We start from the raw sequence: 26920 nt of genomic DNA on the forward strand, positions 1-26920 counted from the left end.
GAGCAGTAGTAGCAGAATAATACAAGGTACAGAAGAAGCCAGATAGTAGTATAGACAGTGCAAAGATTATATGCATAAAATCGATGTCTATCTATATATATTAGATATATATATCTATAACATCTTATACATAAATATATAAAGAAATAAAAGTACCTTGTATGCAGGAGGAGGGAAGCAACAGAGGCTCACCTTATTTAAAAAGATTACGAAGGACTGCCTGTCCCACAGCTGTATGCGTGTTGTCTGCAGCATCCAGACAGTAGTGTCTCGTAAAGGTGTGTCTGCTGGACCATGTCGCCGCTTTACAGATGGCTTGAAGAGGAACTCCAGCAAACAGCGCAGTGGAAGAAGAAACCTTCCTTGTGGAGTGCGCTTTCACAGCAGCAGCGAGAGGTTTTCCTGCTTGTTGATGGCAAAAGGCAATAGCAGAGGATATCCAACGTGCTATAGATGGTTTGGTGACAGGATGACCTTGCCGCATGCGCCCGTAGGCGACAAAGAGTTGGTCAGTTTTTCGAATGGCAGCAGTTCTCTGAAGATAGAATTTGAGACATCTCTTGATATCTAAAGAATGAAGTGACTTTTCTGCAAACGTCTGAGGATTAGGAAAAAATGTTTTCAAAACAATCGGCTGATTGAGGTGGAATTCAGATGGCACCTTCGGGATATAGGCCGGATTGGTGCGAAGCAGAACAGAGTCTTTAGTAAATTGAAGAAAAGGAGGGTTAATGGTAAAGGCTTGCAAGTCACTGACCCGGCGAGAGGATGTAAGCGCCAGGAGAAGAGAAGTCTTCCAGGTGACATGTTTGAGGCTGGCCTTATGTATAGGCTCGAAAGGCGATTTCATCAGCTGCGCCAATACCATGTTTAGATGCCAAGGAGGAGGAGGCCGATGTATCGGAGGAAACATACGAAACAGTCCCTTGAAGAATTGTTTCATTACTCTTGACGAGTAAAGGGAGTTCGAGCCATCTTGGCGGAATCGTGAGATCGCTGCTAAAAAGACCTTAAGGGTAGCATATGACAGGCCTGATTTTGCGAGGTGCAAAAAGAAAGGTAGTAGTTGTTCAGGCTTGGAATGGATAGGATGAATTTTGACATCACTGCACCAGGAACAAAAGCGTTTCCATTTGAGTTTGTAAGTTTTTACAGTCGAGGGAGCTCTAGCTTTTGCGAATACTTCTCTGCATTCCACAGGGATGTCCATATTCACAAATTCAAAGTACTCAGGTTCCAAGCTGCTAAGTGTAGAGACGCAGGATCGGGATGGCAAATTTGACCGTGTTCCATGGTCAAGAGATTCGGAAGAGGACGAAGCATGATTGGGTCGCACTGAGACAGAAGCAGCAGCTCCGTGAACCATATTTGTCGAGGCCATCGGGGGGCTATTAAGATGAGCCGACAGGGTTCTCTCCTCATTTTCCGTAGGACCTTGGGGACTAGAGGTATCGGTGGAAAGGCGTAAGCATAAATTTTGGACCAGTTCATCAAAAAGGCATTCCCGCATGACTTTGGTTGGGGAAGCCAACTTGCGTAGAACTGGCATTTCCGGTTCAGGTAGGTTGCGAAGAGATCCAGATTCGGGGGACCCCATAGCTGGAATATGCGATCCAGAATGGGTTGGTGTAATTCCCATTCGTGATTGGTCGTGGAGGATCTGCTTAGGGAATCCGCGAGTATGTTTGACGCTCCCGGAACATGGACTGCAGTGAGGGCGATGTGGTGTTGAATCGCCCAATCCCAAATCCTTTGGGTCTGAAGGGACAACAGAACGGACCTCGTGCCTCCTTGTTTGTTGATATAATGCATGCACGTTGTGTTGTCCGTTCTGATCAATACCGTGCTTCCATAAATGATGCTTCGGAAAGCTTTCAGAGCCAGAAAGATGGCCAGTAATTCTAACAGGTTGATGTGTCTTGTCTTTTGATGAACAGACCACCTGCCTTTGACAGTAAGACCCTGCAGGTGAGCGCCCCAACCTTCGAGAGAGGCGTCGGTGGTGAGGGTGAATTGTGGAGAGTCCGCCAGAAAAGGACGCCCCGAGGAGACATGTTCTTCGTGAGTCCACCATAGAAGAGCCTTTCTGAGGCGAGGAGTAACTCTGACTAGGTCGTTGAAATTGCCGGAGACCTGAGCCCATTGCTTGTCCAGTTCTTCTTGGACAGGTCTCATCTTCAGGCGGCAGTGAGGGACTAGAGGAATGCAGGAAGACAACATCCCTAGGAATGACTTCAACTGTCGGACAGAAACGAACTCTTTTAGATGGATAGAGGCCGCTAGATTGCGAAGACGTTGTCGTCGTTCGTGCGACACAAAAGCTTTCCCTAGAGTTGTATCCAGAATGGCTCCCAAGAACAGTCTGTTTTGAGCTGGGTGCAACTGAGATTTTTCCAAGTTCAGCGTGAGGCCCAGAGATTGGAACAGGGAGCTGCACACCCGGGTTTGTGTTGACGCTAGTTCGAAGGACTTTGCCTTCAGAAGGCAGTCGTCTAGGTAGGGAAAGATTTGGACTCCCTGAAGGCGAAGGTAAGCTGCCACCGGTGCAAGGACTTTTGTGAACACACGGGGAGCCGAACGAAGGCCGAACGGCAGGACTTTGAATTGAAAATCCCGTCCGGCCACCCTGAATCGGAGGAACTTTCTGTGTCTTGGCAAGATGGGAAGATGAAAGTAAGCATCTTGTAGATCTAGGGTTGTCATGAAATCTCCGTGAGAGAGAAGAGGAAGGACCTCTTGTAGGGACAACATGCGAAAAGTTTGTGTCTTGATAAATTTGTTCAGGGCTCTCAAATCCAAAATGGGACGCCATTCTCCCGACTTCTTCTGAATAAGGAAAAACCTTGAGTAGAACCCCCTGCCCTTCTGTAGTTTTGGCACCACTTCGATCGCGCCCTTTCTCAATAAGATGTTTAGCTGAATCAAAAGCTCCTTCAAATGTGCAGGAGGGGGACCTCTTGGTGGAGTATTTGGAGGAATCTTTATGAATTCCAAAGCGTGTCCCCTGCGCACAAGATCGAGAACCCATCGATCTGTGGTGATTTGCGACCATTTGCAGAAGAAGCGGGAGATTCGACCTCCAAGTTTTGGAGGAGTCTGTGAGTGAGGGTAAGGAGAGTCATTGTTTCTTTGAGGAATCCTTTCCTCTGTAGGAAGATTTGCCTCTGTATTGCCTGTAATTGGAGGAATTTTGCTGCCGATACGATTGTTGGTTCTGCGAGGAGTAGCGGCCTTGTCCTTGCCTGTACTGGTTGGAATTGCCTCGAAAGGAAGAAGAGGAACCACGACCTCTTGCGCCTCGAAATGGCTGTTTTTTGAATTGTAAAGACCCTAGAGCACGAGCTGTGTCAGTGTCCTTTTTGATTGCTTGAAGGGCATCATCTATATGTTGGCCGAAAAGGGATTCGCCGTCGTAAGGCATGTCCAGGATCTTCGTTTGCACCTCTTGACGAAAGGACGTGGCCCGTAACCAGCCCTGACGCCTGAGGACTGCAGCGCCCGCCAAAAGACGAAAGCCAGAAGAGGACACATCGATGGCGCAATCTATAATCTCCGAAGAAATTCTCTCTCCCTCTTGGAGAATCTTCAAAGCCTCTGGTCTGGATGATTCGGGAATAAGATTGATCAAAGATGAAATGTCCGACCACATTTGGCGATCGTAGCGGCCTAAGATCGCCAAAGAATTGGCGGCGCGTACCGTTGCCGCCGCCATAGTGGAAAATTTTTTCCCTATACCATCCAGTCTGCGACCTTCGCGATCTGGAGGTGCCGACACAGGCGATGAAGGATTTCTGGATCGGCGTTGGGCTGCCTGAGTGATGATAGAATCAGGCTTCGTTTGCGAAGTCAAACAGGCAGGAGAATTTGGAGGAGCCTTGTATTTCTTGTCGATCCTAGGAAGGATGGCTGGAATCGAGTTAGGGGTGTGCATTATTTTAAGGCCCTCTTGCCATATGAAATCAATGATTGGAATGCAGCGGACCTGCTTTTGAGGTTGGTCCTTAAAGTCATATAAAAAACAATCTTCCTCTCTAGTCGTCATAGGGAGGTGAAATCTTGTAGCTGCTCTCTCCATGAGCAAATGGAAACCACCAATGTCAACTGGGGGAGAATCCAAAGGAGCGGGATCAGCGGGAGAAGGTGTTTGGATCTGATAGTTGTCCCAGTCAGAAAGGAGGGAAGCATCGTCCAGCTCACCCTCCTCCTTGTCAGCGTCATCATCCTGGTCCTCGACAACATCCTCAAGCGTGAAAAGAGGAACCCCAAGAGATTGTTCACGAGTCACTGGCGTCGGTGTGACTACTGGTTCCGTATGAAACACAGATTGTTGAGGTGTTTGTGGTGTTGGAGTGGTATGCCCAGACCGTGGAAAACGGCGATTATAATCATCAAGCATATACTGCAAATTGGAAATCAGGCTTAAAGGCAATTGTGCCATGGAAGGTTGCGGAACCGGATGCGTGTCATAAGAGGAGAGATCCTCTTGTCGCAAATCCTCCTCATCATCATCATCAGCGTCCTGACATTTAATCAAAAGCTCGGAAGGACTGCGAGCAGGCCGAAATCTGTCATCCTCATATTCATCATTGTCAGATGAAAACAGCAGCTCAGGAGGTTGCACAGGTGGTTTGAGTGGCATGAGGATCTCCAGAGACGATTGTCGACGTTGGAGTAGAGAGGTTGATGTGTCCAATGGTATTAAAGCCAGATTTGGAGCTGTAGCCGTCGTTGCCGGTGCTGAAATTCGCCGTTGGGCTACCGTCGACGACGAAGCCACCGTCGACGACGAAGCCACCGTTGACGACGAAGCCACCGTCGACGACGAAGCCGCTCTCGACGACGGAGCACCCTTCGACGACGGAGCACCCTTCGACGACGGAGCACTCGTCGACGATGTCTGCTTTTTCTTATGCTTGATACTAGTCGACGACGAAGTTAAAGGCAACGTCGACGAGATGGGTCTCACCTTCACAGATACCAGCGTCGACGGTGAAGACGCCGACGACATTATCATTGCCGTCTTCAGAGACATAGATGCCGAGGTCGTCGATGTAGGTGCGACGACGGCAGCTCTCTTCGACGGAGGAAGGCTAGATGAACTCGTTGACGAGAGAGGCAGTTTTTGAGGTAAAAACTGCGCAGCTGGAGTCTTAGACGCCTGAGAATCAGATCTCGGGGGCGTCAGGGAAACAGAGAGACTCCTGTGGGGGGAAATCATCCCTCTTGAAGTTGAAGGTTCTCCATGCTGTTTCTTCACCATTTTTGGACGAGGAGAAACCTTTTGAGTCAGAAGACCTCTTGAAAGAGGGAGCAGTTTGGATAGAAGACACACTCTCCACATCAGAAACAGGATTTTCTGAAGTCTTCAGCTTCTGTAGCCACAGAAGGAGACGCCCCTCTCTGTCCTTCAAAGTTTTCTGTGAGAAGGTTCTACAGATTTTACAGTCCTTAACCAAATGTTCAGGATACAAACAATAAATACATTTTTTGTGAGGATCTTCAGAATGAAGTCTCAGTTTACCACAGCTCCCACAAGGTCTGAAGAGGAATTTCTTGGTTGAAGACATCCTAGACTCAATCTCTGTGAAAAATGAGATGAAAAAACTGAGCAAGCTCAGGGAGACTCCCTTCACACGACGTGCGGTAGAAAATCTGAGAGCCTGAGTCTCTGGGGAGAGGGTTCTAGAGGGTGCGGACGCCTGATTGGCTGGATTTGACCTAGAACATAACAACAGTGATATGTTATAAAGGTGACAAGTTGTCTATCCATGAAAACTCTATGGTTTTTTCTTTCCTGTAGGCCTAATAGGCTTATGTTATTACTACATTGCTTTGTTATGTACCGTGGGACTCCCACTTCGACGACGGGGAATATTCAAGCATGTGAATCTATGAAAGACACCCCAATACTGGAGAACTTTTTTCATATTTTCGAGGGCTTCATCAACCTTTGGGCCAAATAGATGATGTTGGTCGAATGGGTGGTTCAATATAGAGGCTTGTACCTCAGGTTTAAAACCTGAAACTCTGAGCCAGGCATGGCGACGGAGAAGGACACTGGTGTTTATGGCCCTGGAGGCTGTATCTGCCGCATCTAGGGCACAGCGTATAGAGGTATTAGTAATTGTTTTTCCCTCCTGGATCAATTCATTAGCCCTATTCCTGTATTTTTCAGGGAGATGGTGCATGATGCTCTCTAACTCATCATAATGCGCCCTGTCGTATCTGGCCAATAGCGCTTGCGTGTTGGCGATACGCCATATATTGGCGGCTTGTGACGCAGTGCGCTTCCCTGACGCGTCTAGGAGCTTGGACTCTGTCAGGTGGTGGTGCTTCGCCTGATGCCTGAGAATTTGAACGCTTCCTAGCTGTAGATACCACTAAGGAATCCAATGGTGCAGGGCCTTTAATGTATGAAGGGTCTGTGGGGGCGGCTTTGTATTTTTTCTCTATACGGGGGTTTAGGACCCTGGCCCTGACTGGATCTTTAAAAACCTCCGGTGCATGTTTGATTACTCCCTTTAACATAGGTAGAATGGCAGTAGACCTATGTGCATTATCGAAGGTGTCTAGGAGAAAATCTTCCTCCACTGGGTCAGTATGTAACTCCACCCCGTGGTAATGTGCCGCCCTCTGTAGTAGGTGGTGAAAGCCTAACGAATCTTCTGGTGGGGATGGCCTAGATGGGTAAAGGTCATCCTGTGGGACATCTGGGATGTCCCGATTGTTATAGTCATTCCATGGGTCTGGAGATTCAGTAGGGGTGGGGTCTTGTGGCACATCTGCTGGATCATAGTAAGGGTCCCCTAGATCGTCTGGGACTGGAGACAAGGTTGGAGAGCGATGAGGCAGGGGTGGAGGAGGTGGAGATGGGGAGGGTGGAGGAGGTGGGGAAGGCACTCTGAAAGGGGAGGTAGCAGTGTCCTTCCTCTTTGGAGGTGGAGCTGGTTTGTCCAAGTGTCTCTTTTTTGAAGACAGTGTCAAATGTCCAGTTTTTGGATCTTTGGTAAGTGTCTTTTGCAGAGGATCCGGTGTGAAAAGTTCTTGCGACACTGGTTGTTCGGTCAGCGCCGAGGTTTTCGGGGCCGACGGCTTTTTAGGTTTGTCTAAGCCGTGCTTCTTCGGGACCTCCGCTTTTTTGTTCGGTGCCAAAAGAGGCTTCGGCACGGGAGTGTCGGTGCCGAGGGCCTTGTGATGGTTGGTCGGCACCGGGAGGGCAGGTTTCGACACCGAGGGCTTTGGTGCTGGGCTCGGTGTGGAGGCCGATTTTTTCTTCGGTGCCGAAGGGTGTCTTTCGGTACCACTGGTAGGCTGGCTCGAGCCCGAGCTGCCGGAAGGCTTAACAGGCTTCTTTACCGGGCCCGAAGGTGGGGTGTGAGAAGCAGTATCCTTGGTCTTGCCTAGGCCCAAAGGCGTGACCGAAGCCTTTTTGGGTATCAGCGTGGGTGTGGGAGGGGGTATAGTACTCACGACCCTCTGCGCCGGGGTGATGTTCTCCACATCTGAGTCGTCGGCCTCGGAAGCACTGACGAGCTAGTCGTCCTCTTCTTCGATGTTCTGCTGTCCCGGAGCTTCGACGTCGTCCCCGAAGATGTCGACTGGAGCGGAGGTCGAGGAGAGCGCCATGTTGCGTCTGGCCCTTCGATCTCGAATAGTCTTTTTAGATCGAAAAGACTTGCAGGCGGGACAGTCTGGGGCCTAGTGTTCAGGGGAGAGGCAGAGGTTGCACACCTCATGAAGATCGGTGTGGGGGAATTTGGACCCACATCGAGGGCATTTCTTGAAGGGAGTTCTTTCCATCAGCCGAGACCGGAGCGTGAATAGGCCCGAAGGCCGTCGTCGACGACCGGAATCTAAGAAGTGCCGAAGAGAAGGTGATTAAGATGATATATTATCTGAAGGATCTCGATGAGCGAGGATTTTGCGTCGATCGCTGAACTGGAAAAGTTCGGAACCGGAGCGCGAAGTATTACATCCGAACCCGATGGCGGAAAAAAACAATCTGAGGATGGAGCCGAAGCCCATGCGCAATACGAACCAAAGGAGTCACCGACCTCGTGACTTCCAAAGACTTTCCAAGAGGAAAAACAAACTGCAAACATCCGGGTCCAACACCAGATGGCGATCTATGCACAGTGTATAATCTGCAGCTCATATGCCTCAAACTTGACTTTTTCCCAAAAACCAAATATTTAAAATATGCTTTATAACAACAAAAGTATACTGGGATCCCGGACCTGGGCAGGGCTATTCAGCACTCACGACTATAATGAAGCATCCACTGGAGGAGAACGAGGACAACAAAAACAAGTTTGTTACCTTCTGTAAGGCTCTTCCTGAAGGATACTCTATCCAACCTCAGATTCCTCATCTTGTGAATATTCCCCCAGGCGAAGGTATGGCTCAAGAAACTTTAGAGCAGTACTTCTGACAGCCAACAGGCTGCATTCTGCTGCAGAAGTGACAGGTGGAGCTGACCATAAGTGGCACACATGCACGCTGATGTCAGTTGCTTTCTCAGGCTGGCTGCGCCCTCAGCATATTAGCAGACTGGTATGACCCTTTAAAATGGAGAAAGAGTCCAATTAACAGACCGGTGAAGCAGGAGGTTTCGTGAGGAATTTGTGGTTATAGACTATCCACCAGAAAGAATGTTACAGAAGGTAAAGCAGTCTGTTCTTCTGATGGATACTTCTAACCTCAGATTCCTCACCTTTAGAATAGATACCAAAGCAGTACATCCCCAGGTGGTGAGTCGGTGAACTGGCTCAGACCAAAAAGTCCTGCAGTAACAAGCGGGCAAAATGCCCATCTTGACGGACCCGATTAGCGAAAGAACATATGTACCAATGCACATGTAGCTGCCTGACAAATATCCACGGACAGGTACTCCGCGTGATAGCTCCATGGTGGTTCCCTAGTTCAACTGAAATGAGCTTATAAGCCTTCTGGAGGTTGCTTAATTGACAGTGCGTAGCAGATCTTGATGCGGAGAACAATCCATCTGGAGATGGTCCATTTGTGAACTCTCTTGCCTCTCCTTGCTTCAGAGAACCCTGCAAACTTGATCATCCACACAATGTTCTCTGGTGTGAGCTACATAAATGCCAAATGACACTTTAGGGTCCAAGTGATGGACTATACAGTCCTCAGAGGTATATGGTGGAGCAAAGAATGTAAGAAGGGTGACAGACTGCTCAACATGAAATGGAGGGACTACTTTTGGAAGAATGGAAGCTCAGGTTCTCAAAACTAACATCTGGGAAGAACGATGTGAAAGGTGCGTTGACAGTGTTCAGCTTGCTCACATACCTAGCTAATGGTATGGCGATGAGAAAGACAGATTTCAACATCAGAAGTTGTTATGGGAACGTGTGCAGTGGCTCAAAACGGATGCACATCAATTAAGCGGACAATAATTTCAAGTCCCATGGTGGCATCACACAGGTGTTTGGTAAAAATAAATGTTGCATACCTTTCAAAAATCTCATCACAACAGACTGATCAGGCAACTGTACAAAGTCAAAAGAGCCGATAGATTGCCTTTAACAGTGTCCAAAAGCAAGTCACTGAGGGGCCAGGGACAAAAAAAAAAAAAAAACTTCAGACAGCTTGACTTGTAGTGGGCCAATGAGTTGGGTGCTACACTAACCCACAAATGTGTCCTTGGCATATACAGATTTTGTGGAGAGCTGACTCTTCTAAGGGAAGTAATGGCTACAAGGAAAGCGACTTTCCATGTAAGAAATTGCAAATTGCATTTATGCAGAGGTTCAAACGGAGGGCCCATTAATCTTGTGAGAACAATATTTAAGTTCCACACTGGTGAGGGTGGTACCCTTGGAGGAATTATTCTTTTGAGGCCTTCCATAAATGCTTTGATGGCAGGTACTCTGAACAGTGATAGATGTTGTCTATTTTTTAAGTAGGCTGCTATTGCAGCGAGGTGTAACCTAATAGATGTGTATGCCAGATTACACCGTTGAAGATGTAGTAAGTAACATATGATGTGTTGAATAGACACATCTAATGGATTGATAGTGTTGTTGTTACAATATATCATAAATCTTTTCCACTTGGCTGCATAGCAGGCTCTAGTGGTGGGTCGTCTAGCTTCTTTTAAAACATTGATACAGTCAGGGGGTAGGTTAAGGTAACCGAACTCTATGACCTCACGAGCCAGATCGCTAGGGTCAGAGTGTCTGATCTCTCCATGGCTCTGGGTTAAGAGATGTGGGGAGAGATGTAGTATTTGGTGCGGTACTACAGATAGTTCCAGTAACGTGGTTGCCTGGCCCATGTTGGAGCAACTAGGATGAGAGTCAGTGAGTGTTGCTGCAGTTTTCGCACCACTAGTGGAATAAGTGGGAGAGGTGGAAAGGCATACGCAAATTTGCCTGACCAATTCATCCATATCGCATTGCCTCTGGACAATGGGTGTGGATATCTGGCGGCGAAGCGTGGGCATTTGGCGTTTTCATATATGGTGAACAGATCTATCTCTGGTTGCCCCCAAGTTTGGAAAAATGGTTGAAGAACTTGCGGATGAAGTTCCCACTAGTGAATCTGTTGCGTCTGAGGACTTAATAGATCTGCTATGCTGTTTTGAACTCCTGGAACGTGTTGGGCTAGGGAAAAAAATGTTCTGTGGAATAGCCCATCTCCAAATGCTTTGTGCTAGTTAGGAGAGTTGCAGGGAGTGTGTCCCGCCTTGTTTCTGTATGTAATACATTGCTGTCATATTGTCGGTGCGGACTAGGACAGCTTTGCTCAAAATGTGTTTCTGGAAGGACTTTAATGCTAGAAATATGGCTAGTAACTCCAGGTAATTGATGTGGAGTAACCTTTGATGAGGTGTCCACCTCCCCTGCATGGTGTGATGTAATAGATGAGCTCCCCAGCCGGAGAGCAATGTGCCCACTGTTAGCACAATCTGTGGAACAGGCTCGATGAACAGTTGCCCTTTGGAAAGGTTTTTGATGTTCCACCACTGCAGAGAGCGATGCGTGCGACCGTCCACCAACTCCAGATCTGTTAGCTGACCTTGAGCATGGTTCCACTGACGTGCTAAACATTCCTGTAGAGGACACATCTGGAGTCTTGCGTGAGGTACTACGAGTATGCAAGAGGCCATCATCCCTATTAGCTGCATGAACACTCGAGCTGGGAGAGAGTGTTGCGGCAGAAACTTTGTAATGAGGCTTTGTATGCTTGCTATCCTGGTTGGACTGGGATATGCAAGTGCTTTTGGGGTGATTATTGTCGCATCGAGATATTTGTGTGTGGGACGGTTGTAGGGCAGACTTTGCGTGGTTTATGGTAAACCCTAAGTCGTGAAGCAGTTGGATTGTGGCATGAGTGTGGTGTACACACTGATCGTATGACTTGGCTTTTATTAGCGAGTTGTCTAGGTAGGGGAATCTGTTGTCTTCGCAGGTGAGCTGCAACTACTGCTAGACACTTGGTAAAAACCCTGGGTGCTGTGGTGACCCCGAATGGGAGTACCGTGAATTGGTAGTGCTGACCGTCCACTACAAACCGGAGATATTTCCTGTGAGAGGTGTGAATGGGAATATGAAAGTAGGCATCCTTGAGATCTAAAGTGGCAAGGAAATCGCCTTGTGTGAGAAGAGGAAGGACTTGTTGAAGGGTGACCATGTGAAAGTGGTCTGATTGTATGTACAGGTTTAGGGGTCTGAGGTCCAGGATGGATCTCAGAGAGCAGTCCTTCTTTGGAATGAGGAAATACAGGGAGTAAACACCTGTGTTTTGCTGATATAGGGGAACTGGTTCTATTACATGTTTTTGTAGGAGGGAGATTACCTCCTGCTTTAATAGTGCTAAATGTTCTGTTGACATTGGACGTTGTCTGGGTGGTATGTTTGGAGGGTTTAACCTGACTAAACTATTTGTCTCACCCACCTGTCGGTAGTGATGATGTTCCAGACAGGCAGGAACTGTAGTAATCTTCCCCCGATCGGAGTGGGATGGTCCGGGGGGAGTGGTTAATGTTAATGTTAGTGGGGATTTATAAAGCGCACGTACGCCGAATTGGCTTCATGGCGCTAGCAAACAGCTTGACAAGGGAGCGGAAGCTAATCCTGAGTAAACAACCAGGTTTTCAGAAGTTTCCTAAATGGAAGGAGGTCGGTGCACGGTCGAATCTCAAGGGGGAAGGAATTCCACAACTTGGGAGCAAGAGTGGCAAACCTGCGATCTCCAAGACAAGCCCTCTTGAAGTTAGGACTTGTAAGAAGAGAAAGGTGGGTGGATCTTAGGTGGCGAGTGGGGGAGTACCTAAGTATGATGTTGTTAATAAATTCCGGTCTGGTACCGTGTAGAGCCTTAAAAATAAGTGGAGTGGAGGGAAGTCATTGGGTAGGGGTGGAGGCGGACCGACTTGTTGGTTTTGCCTCTACCTTTGTTATTGTTGCCTCTATAGCCTCCTCTTTGGTAACTGTAGGAGAGTAGGGTCTGCTATCCTATGGTCACCCCAAATTTTTGCTTTTTGCTTCACTGGTTTTTGACATATTGAGGCTGTGGGCCTGCTAATCAGACCCCCAGCCTGCTGTTCTCTCTAACTAAATTGACACTATGCACCCTAGGTGCATAACCAATTGGAATTGGATCACCCTGTGAGCCCCTGTACCAGTGTACACTAGGTACCCAGGGCATTGGTGTATCTAAGGCCTACCAGGGGCTGAAGCATGTATTATGCCACCCCAGGCCTGGCCTAACAAATTTGACACAACTGGCTGATCACTCAGCTGGGGTAAGTTGGTGTAACCACCTCTTACTTAGGTGTAGTATACCTATACCTAACCTTAAATGGGACACATGTTAACCTATAAGTCACTCCTATGGCAGGCCTTGACAATCCTGAAGGCAGAGTGCTTGGTTCCATGTGAGATGGTGCTCTGGCATGAGCTGAGCCTGTCTGCAGTGGTCGGAACAACTTCCTTCTACCGTTTCCAGATATCGTCATACCATATACTCTTAAGTGCATTATGAACCTCGCGGTTAAATGCTATCTTTGGTTTGGCTTTATCAAAACATGTCGAGTAAGGTGTCATACGAATTGGAATACTAACCCCTCGCCAATTCTGGCGACGGGGTTAGCATTCCACCCTTCTAGAGGGACACGACATGTACAGTACCTGAAACCCGGGTAAAATCAGACATAGCCTCAGCTCCGCAAAATGGATGCTGCCACCACAGACACAAGTCTGCCCTCCTGCTGCTGGGAGTCCTTCCAGCTTGGGAGACGTGGACAAAGGGTTTCCTGCCAGGGGAGGTGCGTGCACCACCCCAGACAGGATTTTGTGTATTGGTCAGGTAGGGCTTGAATGGAATCAGACATGCCTGAGGCTCACAAGGAGCCTCGGTGCATATGCCAGTTCAAACCGGTCCTGGGGCACACCAGCCCCAGACCTGGGGCGAGCTGGACAAAGGATTGGGGGTGTAACCACCCCCCTTCCTGGTCCCACCCTTAGGGAGGGACCTAGCAGGTAGTCCGGCCCCTAGAATCCGCTTAAAGGTAGGAGCTGTGTCCTAAGACTTCAGACATCCTGGAATCAACTTAACTACAAGAAGAAGACGGGAACTTCGACGCTCTGCTGCACAGAGGACAGAAGGAAATCTCCCCTATGGTCAGGGAGTGACCATCTTGCCAACGCAAGCACCAACCAGCTATTCGACGTCTGCTTTGCCGCCGCCTCCCACCGGAGCCGGAGCCCGACAAGACCTGGACCTCCAGACCTCTCACAACCCGATCCACAGTCCCTGCAAAGAAGGAACCCGTGGAGGCACCAAGACACGTGGAGCCAGCCATCTTGAAAGACCGACGACAAGCTGCAAGCGCGACAACAGAGGCTCCCTCCGAGTTGTGCTTTGGGTCCTGAGAAGCCCAACAGCCGAGCAGCATCTGCACCAAAGGTGAGCCCTCCAGCATCTCCACGATCTGCGTGGGGCCCCTCTGCACTTTGCATCTCGACGCGCCTGCCCGGTCCCTGGCCCGTTGGCTAGTGGCCAATTTTGGCAACCTAACTTGAAATCTACGACGCTGGTCTGGTTGCTCCAGACCGGCCCCAGCTGCTCTCCAAAGGAGCAGCCCCTCTGACCTTGCTGGTCAGAACAATCAGCTTTCTTTACTTTCCACGACTCCTGCCTTTGCCAAGGCTTGTTTGCTTCCTTCGAGTCGCCGACACCGCCGACAGCGAGAGCCTGCGTGGGACAGCTCGTGAACCGACTCCTGGACGTCGTCGACCTTCAGGGACCACGTGGCTGCAGAGACAAGCTACACCTCTTCACCTGTTTGCACCCGACATCGCCTGGTACCTACCTGGTGCCACGCCGGTCACTGGCTAGTGACTGTGAACACTGTTCCCTCTGCTTTCAGGTCTTCTCAAACTCCGATCCACCGCATCTCTTCTGGACCAACCGCCTGCAGCATCTTTGTCATCAGGCTCCATTGAATCGATAGACGAAACCCGACGCACTTCGAGACCTATGCACCCGCTTCCTGTGGGTGAGGTAAAGTGTAGAGAAACATCTCTAGTGTCTGTGTTTTAAGTCTTAAGTTCGTAGTCCATCCAGAAGACCCTTCTAGCAGTAACTTTTGAACTTTTACGCACCCATTGAAAACCTATGGGAGCACGCGTGTAACTTTCCTCACTGCACACGCGACCCGTGGACCTCCTGGTCACTAACTGAAGTTAGCTCCTTGTAGGCCCAGCGATTCTAGAGGCCCTAGGCCTTTTCCCTTTCCTGTTCGTGGTACTTATACCACTATTTTAGTATATGGTTTGATCGGCCACCAGGGCCTATCCATATAAAGTGCAACTTCTGTATATTATAACACGGTCTTGTTTAACGATTTGTGCTCCTGTGCTCATAAAGAGTCTAGGGGATACTTTGAGTAATAAATACATATATATTTTGAATATATATCTGTGTGGTGTCCTTTCATTGGTATAAAGGGGGGTTACATATGGTAAAACAGCTTGCTTCACATGCCTAAACGAGTTTAGCCTCAACGACTGCTTAGCCTACGCTACCACTAGGGCAGCTAGTCCGAAAAGGTTGACTTACAACCACACCATAAGGGTTGCTTGGCATGGTACAAGGTGGTCACTTTAACTAGTGAACAGCATATACCAGGCCAACTTCTCACATTGGTGAGCAGCGGTTGGATTTGAGCTTGCTGTGTTTTACCTCTGTAATCTCTTTGTTACCAATTGAAAGATCATAAAGGTACCTGTAGGTACATATAAAACAAGATTAGATATACTTAAGTTCTACTGAACTTAGTTGTTGTAGAGCAAAGGGAGTAGCACACCCTGACTACAACTACTAGATATGTTTAGTAGGAAAACCCAAGTGTAGGTAGTTGCAACACATCCACCCACACTTAAGAGCAATGGCTGGGGCAGAGGGGTCCAATGTACCCATCTCTGTCGAGAGTGACCCCCAGAAGGCACCAACCATCTTTGCTACCCTAAACCAGAATGAGCTTAGGCAGTTGGCAAATATCAGGGGCCTTAAACAGCCCAAGAACCCTACCTCTGCTGAACTCAGAGAGCTCTTACAGTCTGATGAAGATCAGAAAGCTCTCAAGAAAGCCTCCCAGTTAGGCCCCTTAGGGACTGGAACAGGAGGCCCCCCTTCTGAAGATGCCACTGAGGTACCTTTTTCCAATAGTCACCCCTTAGATGAGAATCATACTACAGAGGATGAAAGTGATAAGGGTACTGATACAGATGGTAGTGGAGATGAAGGGAGAACTAGCCCAGTGCCAAGTGTTATACGTGGCCCAGCTAACCTAAGGCTACTGGGGACTGACAATGGGGTCACCCCATTGGATCTCCCTAGTGGACTTAACCAGGGGTTTGGGAGGCAAAGGAATCACTCAGGTGAATCTAATGCTTCTCATGCCTCTAGAGGCTCTCAAGGTCGACCCAGAAGGGGGATGACCAGCCCTCAGAGGAGGGAGCATGAGGCCAGAATGAAGGAAGCTCAGCTGAGAATCAGGAGACAGGAGCTAGAAGTAGCTCTGATGGAAGAGAAACTGAGTAAGGCTAGGCAACCTAGAGAGAGTGGGTCTATACCCACTGGTGACAGCATTGTCCCTAAGGACAAAGATAGGGTCTTTGACAATAGGAACCTGTCCAAGGTTGTGCCCCCCTACACAAGTGGGGATGATATCCACAAGTGGACGACTGCACTTGAGAGAGCCTGCAAAGTGCAGCAGGTTCCTGAAGACCAGTGGGCAGCAATCTTATGGCTCTCCTTTGAAGGAAGAGGCAGAGATAGACTCCTCACTGTTAGGGAGGAGGATGTCAGAAACTACAGAGCCGTGAAGAGTGTCCTAGTTGATGGGTTAGGCTTAACCACTGAACAGTACAGGTTAATGTTCAGAGACACCCAGAAGACACAGACTCAGGACTGGTCTGAATACATTGAATGTGCCACTAAGGCTTTGGAGGGTTGGCTGCTGGGAAGTAAGGTATCTGATTATACAGGATTGTACAATTTGATGATGAGAGAACAGATTTTAAATAACTGTCAGAACCAACAACTGCATCAACACTTGGTTGACTCAGATCTGACCTCTCCCCAAGAATTGGGAAAGAAGGCAGACAAATGGGTCAGAACCAGGGTTAAGCAAAAGAACCAGAACCAGGGCCAAGGGGGTGATCAGAAGAAAACAGACCAAAAGGGTGGAGATCAGAAATCTAAAGACCAGAAGTCTTTAACAGGGCCCCAAACTAGTACTAACGAGGGTGGGTCCCAACCTAAAGGGAAGAAGAAAGAAGGTCCAAAGAATCCCTGGTGCAAATCTTGCAAGAATACAACTCACTGGACTAGTGATTGTAAGAAGGGTGGAGCCCCCAACACCGTTGCCCCTAAGGCACCTGCTCCCAGTACTACTGTTAGCAGTGTTGGTCCCCAGACAAAGGGTGTAGTGGGAATCACTATGGGAACTGAAGGAGATTCTGACTTAGACAGAACCCTGACACAGGCAGTCTTGATCTGTGATGGGGACATGGATTTGTCCCTGACTGTGAGCCTCAGTAACCTAGGCAAGTACAGACAGACTCCTTTAATAAATGTAAAAGTGGCTCAAGCCTACAGGGACACATGTGCCAGTGTCACTATGGTGACCCCAGGCTTTGTGGACCCTGGACAGTACATACCAGGTGAGAATTACCTGGTGACCAATGCCAGCAATGCCACTACTTCACATAGTGTGGCAGTTGTTGACTTCTCATGGGGAGGGGTAACTGGCCTCAAAAGGGTTGTGGTTAGTGCAGACCTCCCAGTAGAATGTTTGTTGGGCAATGACCTAGAGAGTTCTCTATGGTCGGAAGTGGAGTACAGGACACATGCAGAGATGTTAGGTATATCACCACATGTCCTTGCTGTGACCAGGTCACAGGCCAAAAAGTGCCTTACTGAACCACAGGTCTTGGATCCTGGAACAATGGACCAAGCACCTACCAAGAAGAAGAACAGGAGGGTTAAGGCTGTGCCTTCCCCCCTGCCTCCAAGTGATGATCAGCCTTCCCAGGAAGATGATCTAGAGAACCCTGAAGGAACTGTCCCTGAAGAGCTTGAACCTGATCAGGTTGAGTTTCTGGGGACAGGGGGACCTTCCAGGGCTGACTTGGGGCACGCTCAGTTATCCTGTCCATCTCTTGAACCCCTCAGACAGCTGGCTGCTGCTGAGGCTGCTGGGAATGCTCAAGGTACCCATAAAGTGTATTGGGATGATGGGCTCCTTTATTCAGAGGCTAGAGACCCAAAACCTGGTGCAACCAGGAGGTTGGTTATACCTCTGCAATTTAGGGGCTTCCTTCTTACCTTGGCCCATGATATTCCTCTAGCAGGACACTTAGGCCAGAACAAGACTTGGGACAGGCTTGTCCCTCACTTTCACTGGCCTCACATGAATGAAGATACCAAGGAGTTTTGTCACTCCTGTGTGACCTGCCAAGCCAGTGGCAAATCAGGTGGCACAACAAAGGCCCCCCTAATACCACTACCTGTGGTGGGGGTTCCCTTTGAAAGAGTGGGAATAGATATAGTGGGTCCCATGGATCCTCCCACTGCATCTGGGCACAGATTTATACTGGTGGTAGTGGATCATGCCACCAGGTATCCAGAGGCAATTCCCCTTAGGACCACTACAGCTCCTGTTGTGGCCAGGGCCCTGCTAAGAGTATTCTCCAGAGTGGGGTTTCCTAAGGAGGTGGTTTCTGACAGAGGTACCAACTTCATGTCAGGATACTTGACAGCTATGTGGAAGGAATGTGGTGTCAACTACAAGTTCACCACTCCTTATCACCCACAATGCAATGGGTTTGTTGAGAGATTCAACAAGACCCTAAAGGGTATGATCAAAGGATTACCTGAAAAGCTCAGGCGAAGATGGGACATCCTTCTACCCTGCCTTCTGTTTGCTTACAGAGAGGTCCCACAAAAAGGAGTTGGCTACAGCCCCTTTGAATTGTGGTTTGAGCACCCTGTGAGAAGCCCACTGTGTTTAGTGAAGGAAGGATGGGAGTTACCTCTCAAAAAGCCTAAACAAGACATAGTGGACTATGTACTTGGTCTCCGCTCCAGGATGGCTGAGTATATGGAGAAGGCATCCAAAAACCTTGAGGCAAGCCAGGCCTTACAGAAAGCTTGGCATGACCAAAAGGCTGTCTTGGTTGAGTTTCAGGCAGGACAGAAGGTATGGGTGTTGGAGCCAGTGGCCCCAGCAGCACTCCAAGACAAATGGTCTGGACCCCATACAATCCTGAAAAAGAAGGGAGAGGTTACCTACTTGGTGGACCTAGGAACTCCCAGGAGCCCCCATAGGGTACTCCATGTTAACAGGTTAAAAGCATATGTTGACAGGGCAGACATGGGCTTGCTCATGGCTACAGATGAGGGACAGGAGGAAGAGAGTGACCCTCTCCCAGACCTGTTGTCTCAGAACCCTGAAGATGGTTCAGTTGAAAGAGTGACCCTTGGAGGCAACCTCACTGATCATCAGCAGAATGAATGTAGACAGGTTCTACAATCATTTCAGCGTATGTTCTCACTGATACCTAGTCAAACTGACTGGTGTACCCATGTGGTGGACACTGGTGACAGTCTTCCTGTAAAGACCAAACTTTACAGGCAACCTGACCACGTCAGGGACTGTTTAAAGGCTGCGGTACACAAAATGCTGGAACTGGGTGTCATTGAACCCTCAGAGAGCCCCTGGGCTAGCCCAGTGGTTCTGGTCCCCAAACCTCACACCAAAGATGGCAAGAGAGAGATGAGGTTCTGTGTGGATTACAGAGGACTCAATGCTGTCACTAGGACAGATGCACATCCTATTCCAAGGGCAGATGAGCTCATAGATAAACTGGCTTTTGCTAAGTTTTTGAGCACATTTGATTTGACAGCTGGCTATTGGCAAATCAGGTTAGCTGAGGAGTCCAAGGCCAAAACAGCATTCTCAACCCCAGGTGGGCATTATCAATTTTTGGTGATGCCCTTTGGTCTGAAGAATGCGCCTGCCACCTTCCAAAGGTTGGTGAATCAAGTCCTTACTGGGTTGGATGACTTTTGTGCAGCATATCTTGATGACATTGCTGTCTTTAGCTCCACCTGGGAGGATCACCTGATCCACCTGAAGAAGGTACTTGAGGCTCTGCAAAAGGCAGGCCTCACTATCAAGGCTACTAAGTGCCAGATAGGGCAGAGTAAGGTTGTGTATTTGGGCCACCTTGTAGGTGGAGGCCAAGTTCAACCACTGGAGAGTAAAATACAATCCATCAAGGACTGGTCCCCTCCAACCACCCAGACTCAAGTTCGAGCTTTCTTGGGCTTGACTGGGTACTACAGAAAGTTTAAGAACTATGGGTCCATTGTGACTCCTCTTAATGATCTGACATCCAAGAAGATGCCCAAAAAGGTTCAGTGAACAGTAAGCTGTCAAAAGGCATTTGACGACCTGAAGAAGGCCATGTGCTCTGCACCTATCCTGAAAAGTCCTGACTACTCCAAAGAGTTTATTGTCCAAACAGATGCTTCTGAGTTGGGTGTGGGAGCTGTGCTGTCACAACTTAATGTAGATGGTCAAGACCAACCCATTGCTTTTATTAGCAGAAGGTTGACCCCCAGAGAGAAGAATTGGTCAGCTATTGAGAGGGAGGCCTTTGCTGTGGTGTGGGCCCTGAAGAAGCTGAGGCCATACTTGTTTGGCACTCACTTCAAGATTCAGACCGACCATAAGCCCCTCTTGTAGCTAAATCAGATGAAGGGTGAAAACCCCAAACTGCTTAGGTGGTCCATTTCCCTACAGGGGATGGACTTTACAGTGGAGCACCGGCCAGGTACAGACCATGGGAATGCAGATGGTCTCTCCAGGTACTTCCACTTAGGACATGAAGACGAGACTGGTCAAGGCTAGTTTAATGTCCCTGCGTTTGGGGGGGGGGGTTGTGTAGGAGAGTAGGGTCTGCTATCCTATGGTCACCCCAAATTTTTGCTTTTTGCTTCACTGGTACACTAGGTACCCAGGGCATTGGAGTATCTAAGGCCTACCAGGGGCTGAAGCATGTATTATGCCACCCCAGGCCTGGCCTAACAAATTTGACACAACTGGCTGATCACTCAGCTGGGGTAAGTTGGTGTAACCACCTCTTACTTAGGTGTAGTATACCTATACCTAACCTTAAATGGGACACATGTTAACCTATAAGTCACTCCTATGGCAGGCCTTGACAATCCTGAAGGCAGAGTGCTTGGTTCCATGTGAGATGGTGCTCTGGCATGAGCTGAGCCTGTCTGCAGTGGTCGGAACAACTTCCTTCTACCGTTTCCAGATATCGTCATACCATATACTCTTAAGTGCATTATGAACCTCGCGGTTAAATGCTATCTTTGGTTTGGCTTTATCAAAACATGTCGAGTAAGGTGTCATACGAATTGGAATACTAACCCCTCGCCAATTCTGGCGACGGGGTTAGCATTCCACCCTTCTAGAGGGACACGACATGTACAGTACCTGAAACCCGGGTAAAATCAGACATAGCCTCAGCTCCACAAAATGGATGCAGCCACCACAGACACAAGTCTGCCCTCCTGCTGCTGGGAGTCCTTCCAGCTTGGGAGACGTGGACAAAGGGTTTCCTGCCAGGGGAGGTGCGTGCACCACCCCAGACAGGATTTTGTGTATTGGTCAGGTAGGGCTTGAATGGAATCAGACATGCCTGAGGCTCACAAGGAGCCTCGGTGCATATGCCAGTTCAAACCGGTCCTGGGGCACACCAGCCCCAGACCTGGGGCGAGCTGGACAAAGGATTGGGGGTGTAACCACCCCCCTTCCTGGTCCCACCCTTAGGGAGGGACCTAGCAGGTAGTCCGGCCCCTAGAATCCGCTTAAAGGTAGGAGCTGTGTCCTAAGACTTCAGACATCCTGGAATCAACTTAACTACAAGAAGAAGACGGGAACTTCGACGCTCTGCTGCACAGAGGACAGAAGGAAATCTCCCCTATGGTCAGGGAGTGACCATCTTGCTAACGCAAGCACCAACCAGCTATTCGACGTCTGCTTTGCCGCCGCCTCCCGCCGGAGCCCGAGCCCAGAGCCCGACAAGACCTGGACCTCCAGACCTCTCACAGCCCGATCCACAGTCCCTGCAGAGAAGGAACCCGTGGAGGCACCGAGACACGTGGAGCCAGCCATCTTGAAAGACCGACGACAAGCTGCAAGCGCGACAACAGAGGCTCCCTCCGAGTTGTGCTTTGGGTCCTGAGAAGCCCAACAGCCGAGCAGCATCTGCACCAAAGGTGAGCCCTCCAACATCTCCACGATCTGCGTGGGGCCCCTCTGCACTTTGCATCTCGACGCGCCTGCCCGGTCCCTGGCCCGTTGGCTAGTGACCAATTTTGGCGACCTAACTTGAAATCTACGACGCTGGTCTGGTTGCTCCAGACCAGCCCCAGCTGCTCTCCAAAGGAGCAGCCCCTCTGAACTTGCTGGTCAGAACAATCAGCTTTCTTTACTTTCCACGACTCCTGCCTTTGCCAAGGCTTGTTTGCTTCCTTCGAGTCGCCGACACCGCCGACAGCGAGAGCCTGCGTGGGACAGCTCGTGAACCGACTCCTGGACGTCGTCGACCTTCAGGGACCACGTGGCTGCAGAGACAAGCTACACCTCTTCACCTGTTTGCACCCGACATCGCCTGGTACCTACCTGGTGCCACGCCGGTCACTGGCTAGTGACTGTGAACACTGTTCCCTCTGCTTTCAGGTCTTCTCAAACTCCGATCCACTCTTGGATCCACCGCATCTCTTCTGGACCAACCGCCTGCAGCATCTTGGTCATCAGGCTCCATTGAATCGATAGACGAAACCCGACGCACTTCGAGACCTATGCACCCGCTTCCTGTGGGTGAGGTAAAGCTGGCACTCCGGTGCCCAAGTGTAGAGAAACGTCTCTAGTGTCTGTGTTTTAAGTCTTAAGTTCGTAGTCCATCCAGAAGACCCTTCTAGCAGTAACTTTTGAACTTTTATGCACCCATTGAAAACCTATGGGAGCACGCGTGTAACTTTCCTCACTGCACACGCGACCCGTGGACCTCCTGGTCACTAACTGAAGTTAGCTCCTTGTAGGCCCAGCGATTCTAGAGGCCCTAGGCCTTTTCCCTTTCCTGTTCGTGGTACTTATACCACTATTTTAGTATATGGTTTGATCGGCCACCAGGGCCTATCCATATAAAGTGCAACTTCTGTATATTATAACACGGTCTTGTTTAACGATTTGTGCTCCTGTGCTCATAAAGAGTCTAGGGGATACTTTGAGTAATAAATACATATATATTTTGAATATATATCTGTGTGGTGTCCTTTCATTGGTATAAAGGGGGGTTACATATGGTAAAACAGCTTGCTTAACACGCTTTAACGAGTTTAGCCTACGCTACCACTAGGGCAGCTAGTCCAAAAAGGTTGACTTACAACCACACCATAAGGGTTGCTTGGTATGGTACAAGGTGGTCACTTTAACTAGTGAACAGCATATACCAGGCCAACTTCTCACAGTAACCTTTGGTGAATGTGGTTTGGGCTGGAACCCTACAAGACGTGGAGTGGTTGTCAGAGGAATAGCCTCTGGAGGTGCCTCTGTAAGAGGGGCGACAAAAAGAACGTATGGGAGCTTGCGATTACAAAGCTCCCATTGATTTGGCTGTGTCAGTGTCTTTCTTCATCTTTTCCAGAGATGAATCCACAGCAGGACCAAAGAGGTGTTTTTGGTCAAATGGCTGGTTAAGGATGGAAGTTTGCTTCTCTGGCTTAAACCCTGAAATGCGTAGCCATGCATGCCTATGTAACAGGACACTTGTGTTGATTGCTCTTGAGGCGGTGTCTGCGACATCTAGAGCGCACCGAATGGAGGTGGAGCTTACCCTCCTGTATGGAGTCGTTGGCCTTAGTTTTATATTTGTCAGGGAGGTGTTGCAATAGGGTTTCTAATTCATCATAGTGTGCCCTATCGTATCTGGCCAACAGTGCCTGAGTGTTAGCTATGCGCCATATATTAGCTGCTTGTGACGCTGTACTCTTGCCAGAGGCGTCTAAGAGCTTTGATTCTTTGCCGGGTGGTGGCGCGTCCCCCGATGTTTGTGAATTGGCCCTTTTTCTGGCAGTGGAGACCACTAGGGAATCCAATGGTATTTGTCCCCTGATGTATATAGGGTCTGCTGGGGCAGATTTATACTTTTTCTCAATCCTGGGGTTAATAACCCTAGCGCTAACAGGGTCTTTGAACACCTCTGGGGCGTGTCTAATGACTCCCTTTAACATACATAGGAAGAACAGAAGTGGACTTTTGGGCTGTATCAAATGTGTCCATTAAGAAATCTTCCTCCACAGGGTCGGTGTGTAAATCCACCCCGTGGTATTGAGAAGCCCTACATGGTGTCCTCTGGAGGGGAAGGTGTAGAGGGATAGATGTCCTCTTGTGGTATATTGGGGACGTCTGGTGTATTATAATCGTCCCATGGGTGTGGGGTTGAAGGCGGACTAGGATCTGGGTCATCGTCTGCACCCCCCCCCTCCCCCCCCATCATCTGAGGTGGTGGTATCATCTGCTGGTGGAGGCGATGAGGGTGGAGATGGGGAAGGGGAAGGGGAGTGATGTGGAGGGAGAGGTAGAGGAGGAGGTGGTGAAGGGACTCTTCTTTGGTGGAGATGGAGCCGGTAGAGGCATGTCCATTGTTCTCTTGTTAGGGCTTATAGTGAGTTGCCCTGTTTTAGGGTCCTTAATAAGCGTTTTTTTGCAGTGGATCTGGTTGAAAAAGTCCTCTGTTTGAGCGTGACCTTTAGGTGCCGAAGGCTTACGCGGCACCGATTCCGAAGCGGATCTGTGCTCTAGGCTTGAGAGCGTGAGTTTTTTTTTAGTCTCTGTGGGGGCCTGCGGGAACGGTTGTTTCGGTTCAGAGGGTTTTTTCGGTGCCGGTGGTGTTGTACTTGGTTCCGATGGTTTTTTCGGAGCTGATGGCTGGGTACCAGTATGTTTCGGTGTCGATGTGGTAGTCGGCACAGTGGAGGAAGAGGGTTTTTTTTTTTCGGTTCTGGGGTCTTGGTGTCGGCTCCGACGGCAGGCTGACTCGATCCAGAGTGGCCTGAAGGCTTAGTTGTAGACTTCTTTGCCGGGCCCGGAGGCGGGGAGAGAGAAGTAGTGTCCTGGTGAGCACCTAGGCCCGAAGGAGAAGGTGTCACTAAAGCCTTTTTGGGGGTTTTAGGGAGGGGGTCGGGATGGATATCAGTACTTACGACCCGCTGCCCAGGAGTGATGTCTTTGACGTCAGAGTCATCCTTAGAGTCGTTGCCGAGGTGTTGTTTGGCCCACTCTTTCTCTGGTACATAGACGCCCTCGTGGAAGATGTCGTCAGGAATGGATGTCGACGAGCGAGCCATGGTTCGTCGAGCTCGACGGTCCCGAATAGTCTTTTTGGAGCGGAAGGATGCACAAGTTGGACAGTCTCTGGCCTCATGCTCTGGTGAAAGACACAGGTTACACACCTCATGAAGATCTGTGTGTGGAAACTTCGGTCCACACTGAGGACACTTTTTAAATGGAGTCCTTTCCATGAGCCACGTGCTGAAGGCCTTCGTCGACGACCGGAACCAAAGACTTCGAAGTTGAAGATGCGCGTCGATTAGGAATCGCGATCGAAAACAAATACCGGAGAAAGGTGAAGGATTGCGCGTCGAAAGTTGTATTGTTCACGGTACCGAACTGGAGCGTGAGAAACACATCCGAGCCCGATGGCAGAAAAAAACAATCTGAAGATGGAGCCGATGCCCATGCGCACTAACATCCAGAGGAGGAGTCACCTATCTTGTGACTTCCAAAGACTTTTCTAAGACAAAAACAAGTGCAAACATCCGGGCCCAACACCAGATGGCAATCTATGCTAAAGTATGTGATCTGCAGCTCAAACTCTATGTTACCTTGCTGCGCAAAGTGGTGACCTTTAACAACTATTGAATTTGAGGACCATTGATATCACCCATCCAGTGACAGAGAAAAACAGACCTCTCACTCAACTGCTGACTGACAGAATAATTGCTTTAAATAGGTCTCATGAACATATATCACCTCTGGAGCTACAAAGTTGGCTGTGTAACATGGAGTCATCAGGAGGCCATTCTCCGCCCGAAGTTGTTTTGCAAATCCAAAGTCACAGATCCGGATAGACTCTGGGTTTCCAGACTTGTCAACATAGAGGATGTTACTGGGTTTCAGGTCCCTGTGTACCACCTGAAACAAAAATCAACACAAATGGACACAGGTAACATACCAAAAGTGTAGTTTAACGAAGAGTTGGAAACTCTGGAACACCTACATTTCCTGACCTCAGGTTACAGTAATTACTAATATCAGCTTAATACCTGTAGTACCATCAACACCACACGCTCACTCTCTGAATACACACAACCTACGACCACCATGATCCCTCTACAATTGCACAAATTATAGCACCAAATAAATATGTGACCTCCCATAAATTCACCCCTTCTTAGTCCTACAGCCACAGTACAGGCAAAGTAGTCTAGTTGTCAGATGAGGGACTCCAGCAGATCCTATGTGACTTTACACGCCCCCTCTGCTAATGTAGAATAGGACATTGGTAATTCTATAAAATGTCACCTAATCTTTTCTGTAATTGAAGAGCACAAGAAGAATTTGCGGCTATACTTGCGGCCGGCCAACTCACCCCTTGAGAGTGCAGGTAATCTACTGTCCGACAGATGGTGTGTAGTACGTTACTGGCCTCCCGTTCGGAGAAACATTTCTGCTGCAGAATCTTATCTAACAGCTCTCCTCCTCTCATCAACTCCGTCACCAGGTGGACATTCTTCCCTTCATCGTAAACCTGGGAAGGAAAGAAACAGTTGCAGCAGGCTAAGTAATTAGAACCACACACCCCCTCTCCCCACAGTATCCGAGATACATGTGCACAACAAACAATGTAACATCAGAGTGAACGGCTGCGGAACAAGAAATGGCCTAAATTAAAATCCATGCTTTGCAATATGCCCGCTATCAAAAATTCAGATGGTGTTGATAAATTGGTAGTTCTGTAGTTGTTACAGTAAATGTGACAATTTCGACAAAATAACCCTTTGGGACTGAGTCAATGATATTTAAATTACACTAAGAATGATCGGGAACAAAAAGGAAATACTTCTTACCAGTATGCATCTGTTCTTGGCATGTAGAGCTGTAGAGATGTTAACTGTAGCATAGATCGCCATCTGGTGTTGGGCTCGGATGTTTGCAGTTTGTTTGTGTCGAAGAAGTCTGTCATGAAATAGGTGACTCCTCCTTATGGTGACAGAGCGCATGGGCATCGACTCCATCCCT

At 48.9% G+C, this 26920-nt stretch overlaps 1 protein-coding gene across 3 annotated transcripts in view; it reads right to left on the reverse strand.

Annotated features, from left to right (window-relative positions):
- The window catches only part of RPS6KA1 (ribosomal protein S6 kinase A1), an 860823-nt gene that overhangs the window by 88859 nt on the left and 745044 nt on the right, over nucleotides 1-26920 (reverse strand). For all 3 annotated transcript variants that reach the window (XM_085647731.1, XM_085647732.1, XM_085647733.1), the window contains 2 exons: nucleotides 26271-26429; nucleotides 25652-25813 (listed from right to left, as the gene is read on the reverse strand). In XM_085647731.1, coding sequence (XP_085503857.1) covers nucleotides 25652-25813; nucleotides 26271-26429 — 321 coding nt within the window. The remainder of the gene's footprint in view (nucleotides 1-25651; nucleotides 25814-26270; nucleotides 26430-26920) is intronic.

The sequence above is a fragment of the Triturus cristatus genome, chromosome 3_2 (assembly GCF_964204655.1).
Source record: "Triturus cristatus chromosome 3_2, aTriCri1.1, whole genome shotgun sequence".
NCBI classification, from domain to species: Eukaryota; Metazoa; Chordata; class Amphibia; order Caudata; family Salamandridae; genus Triturus; species Triturus cristatus.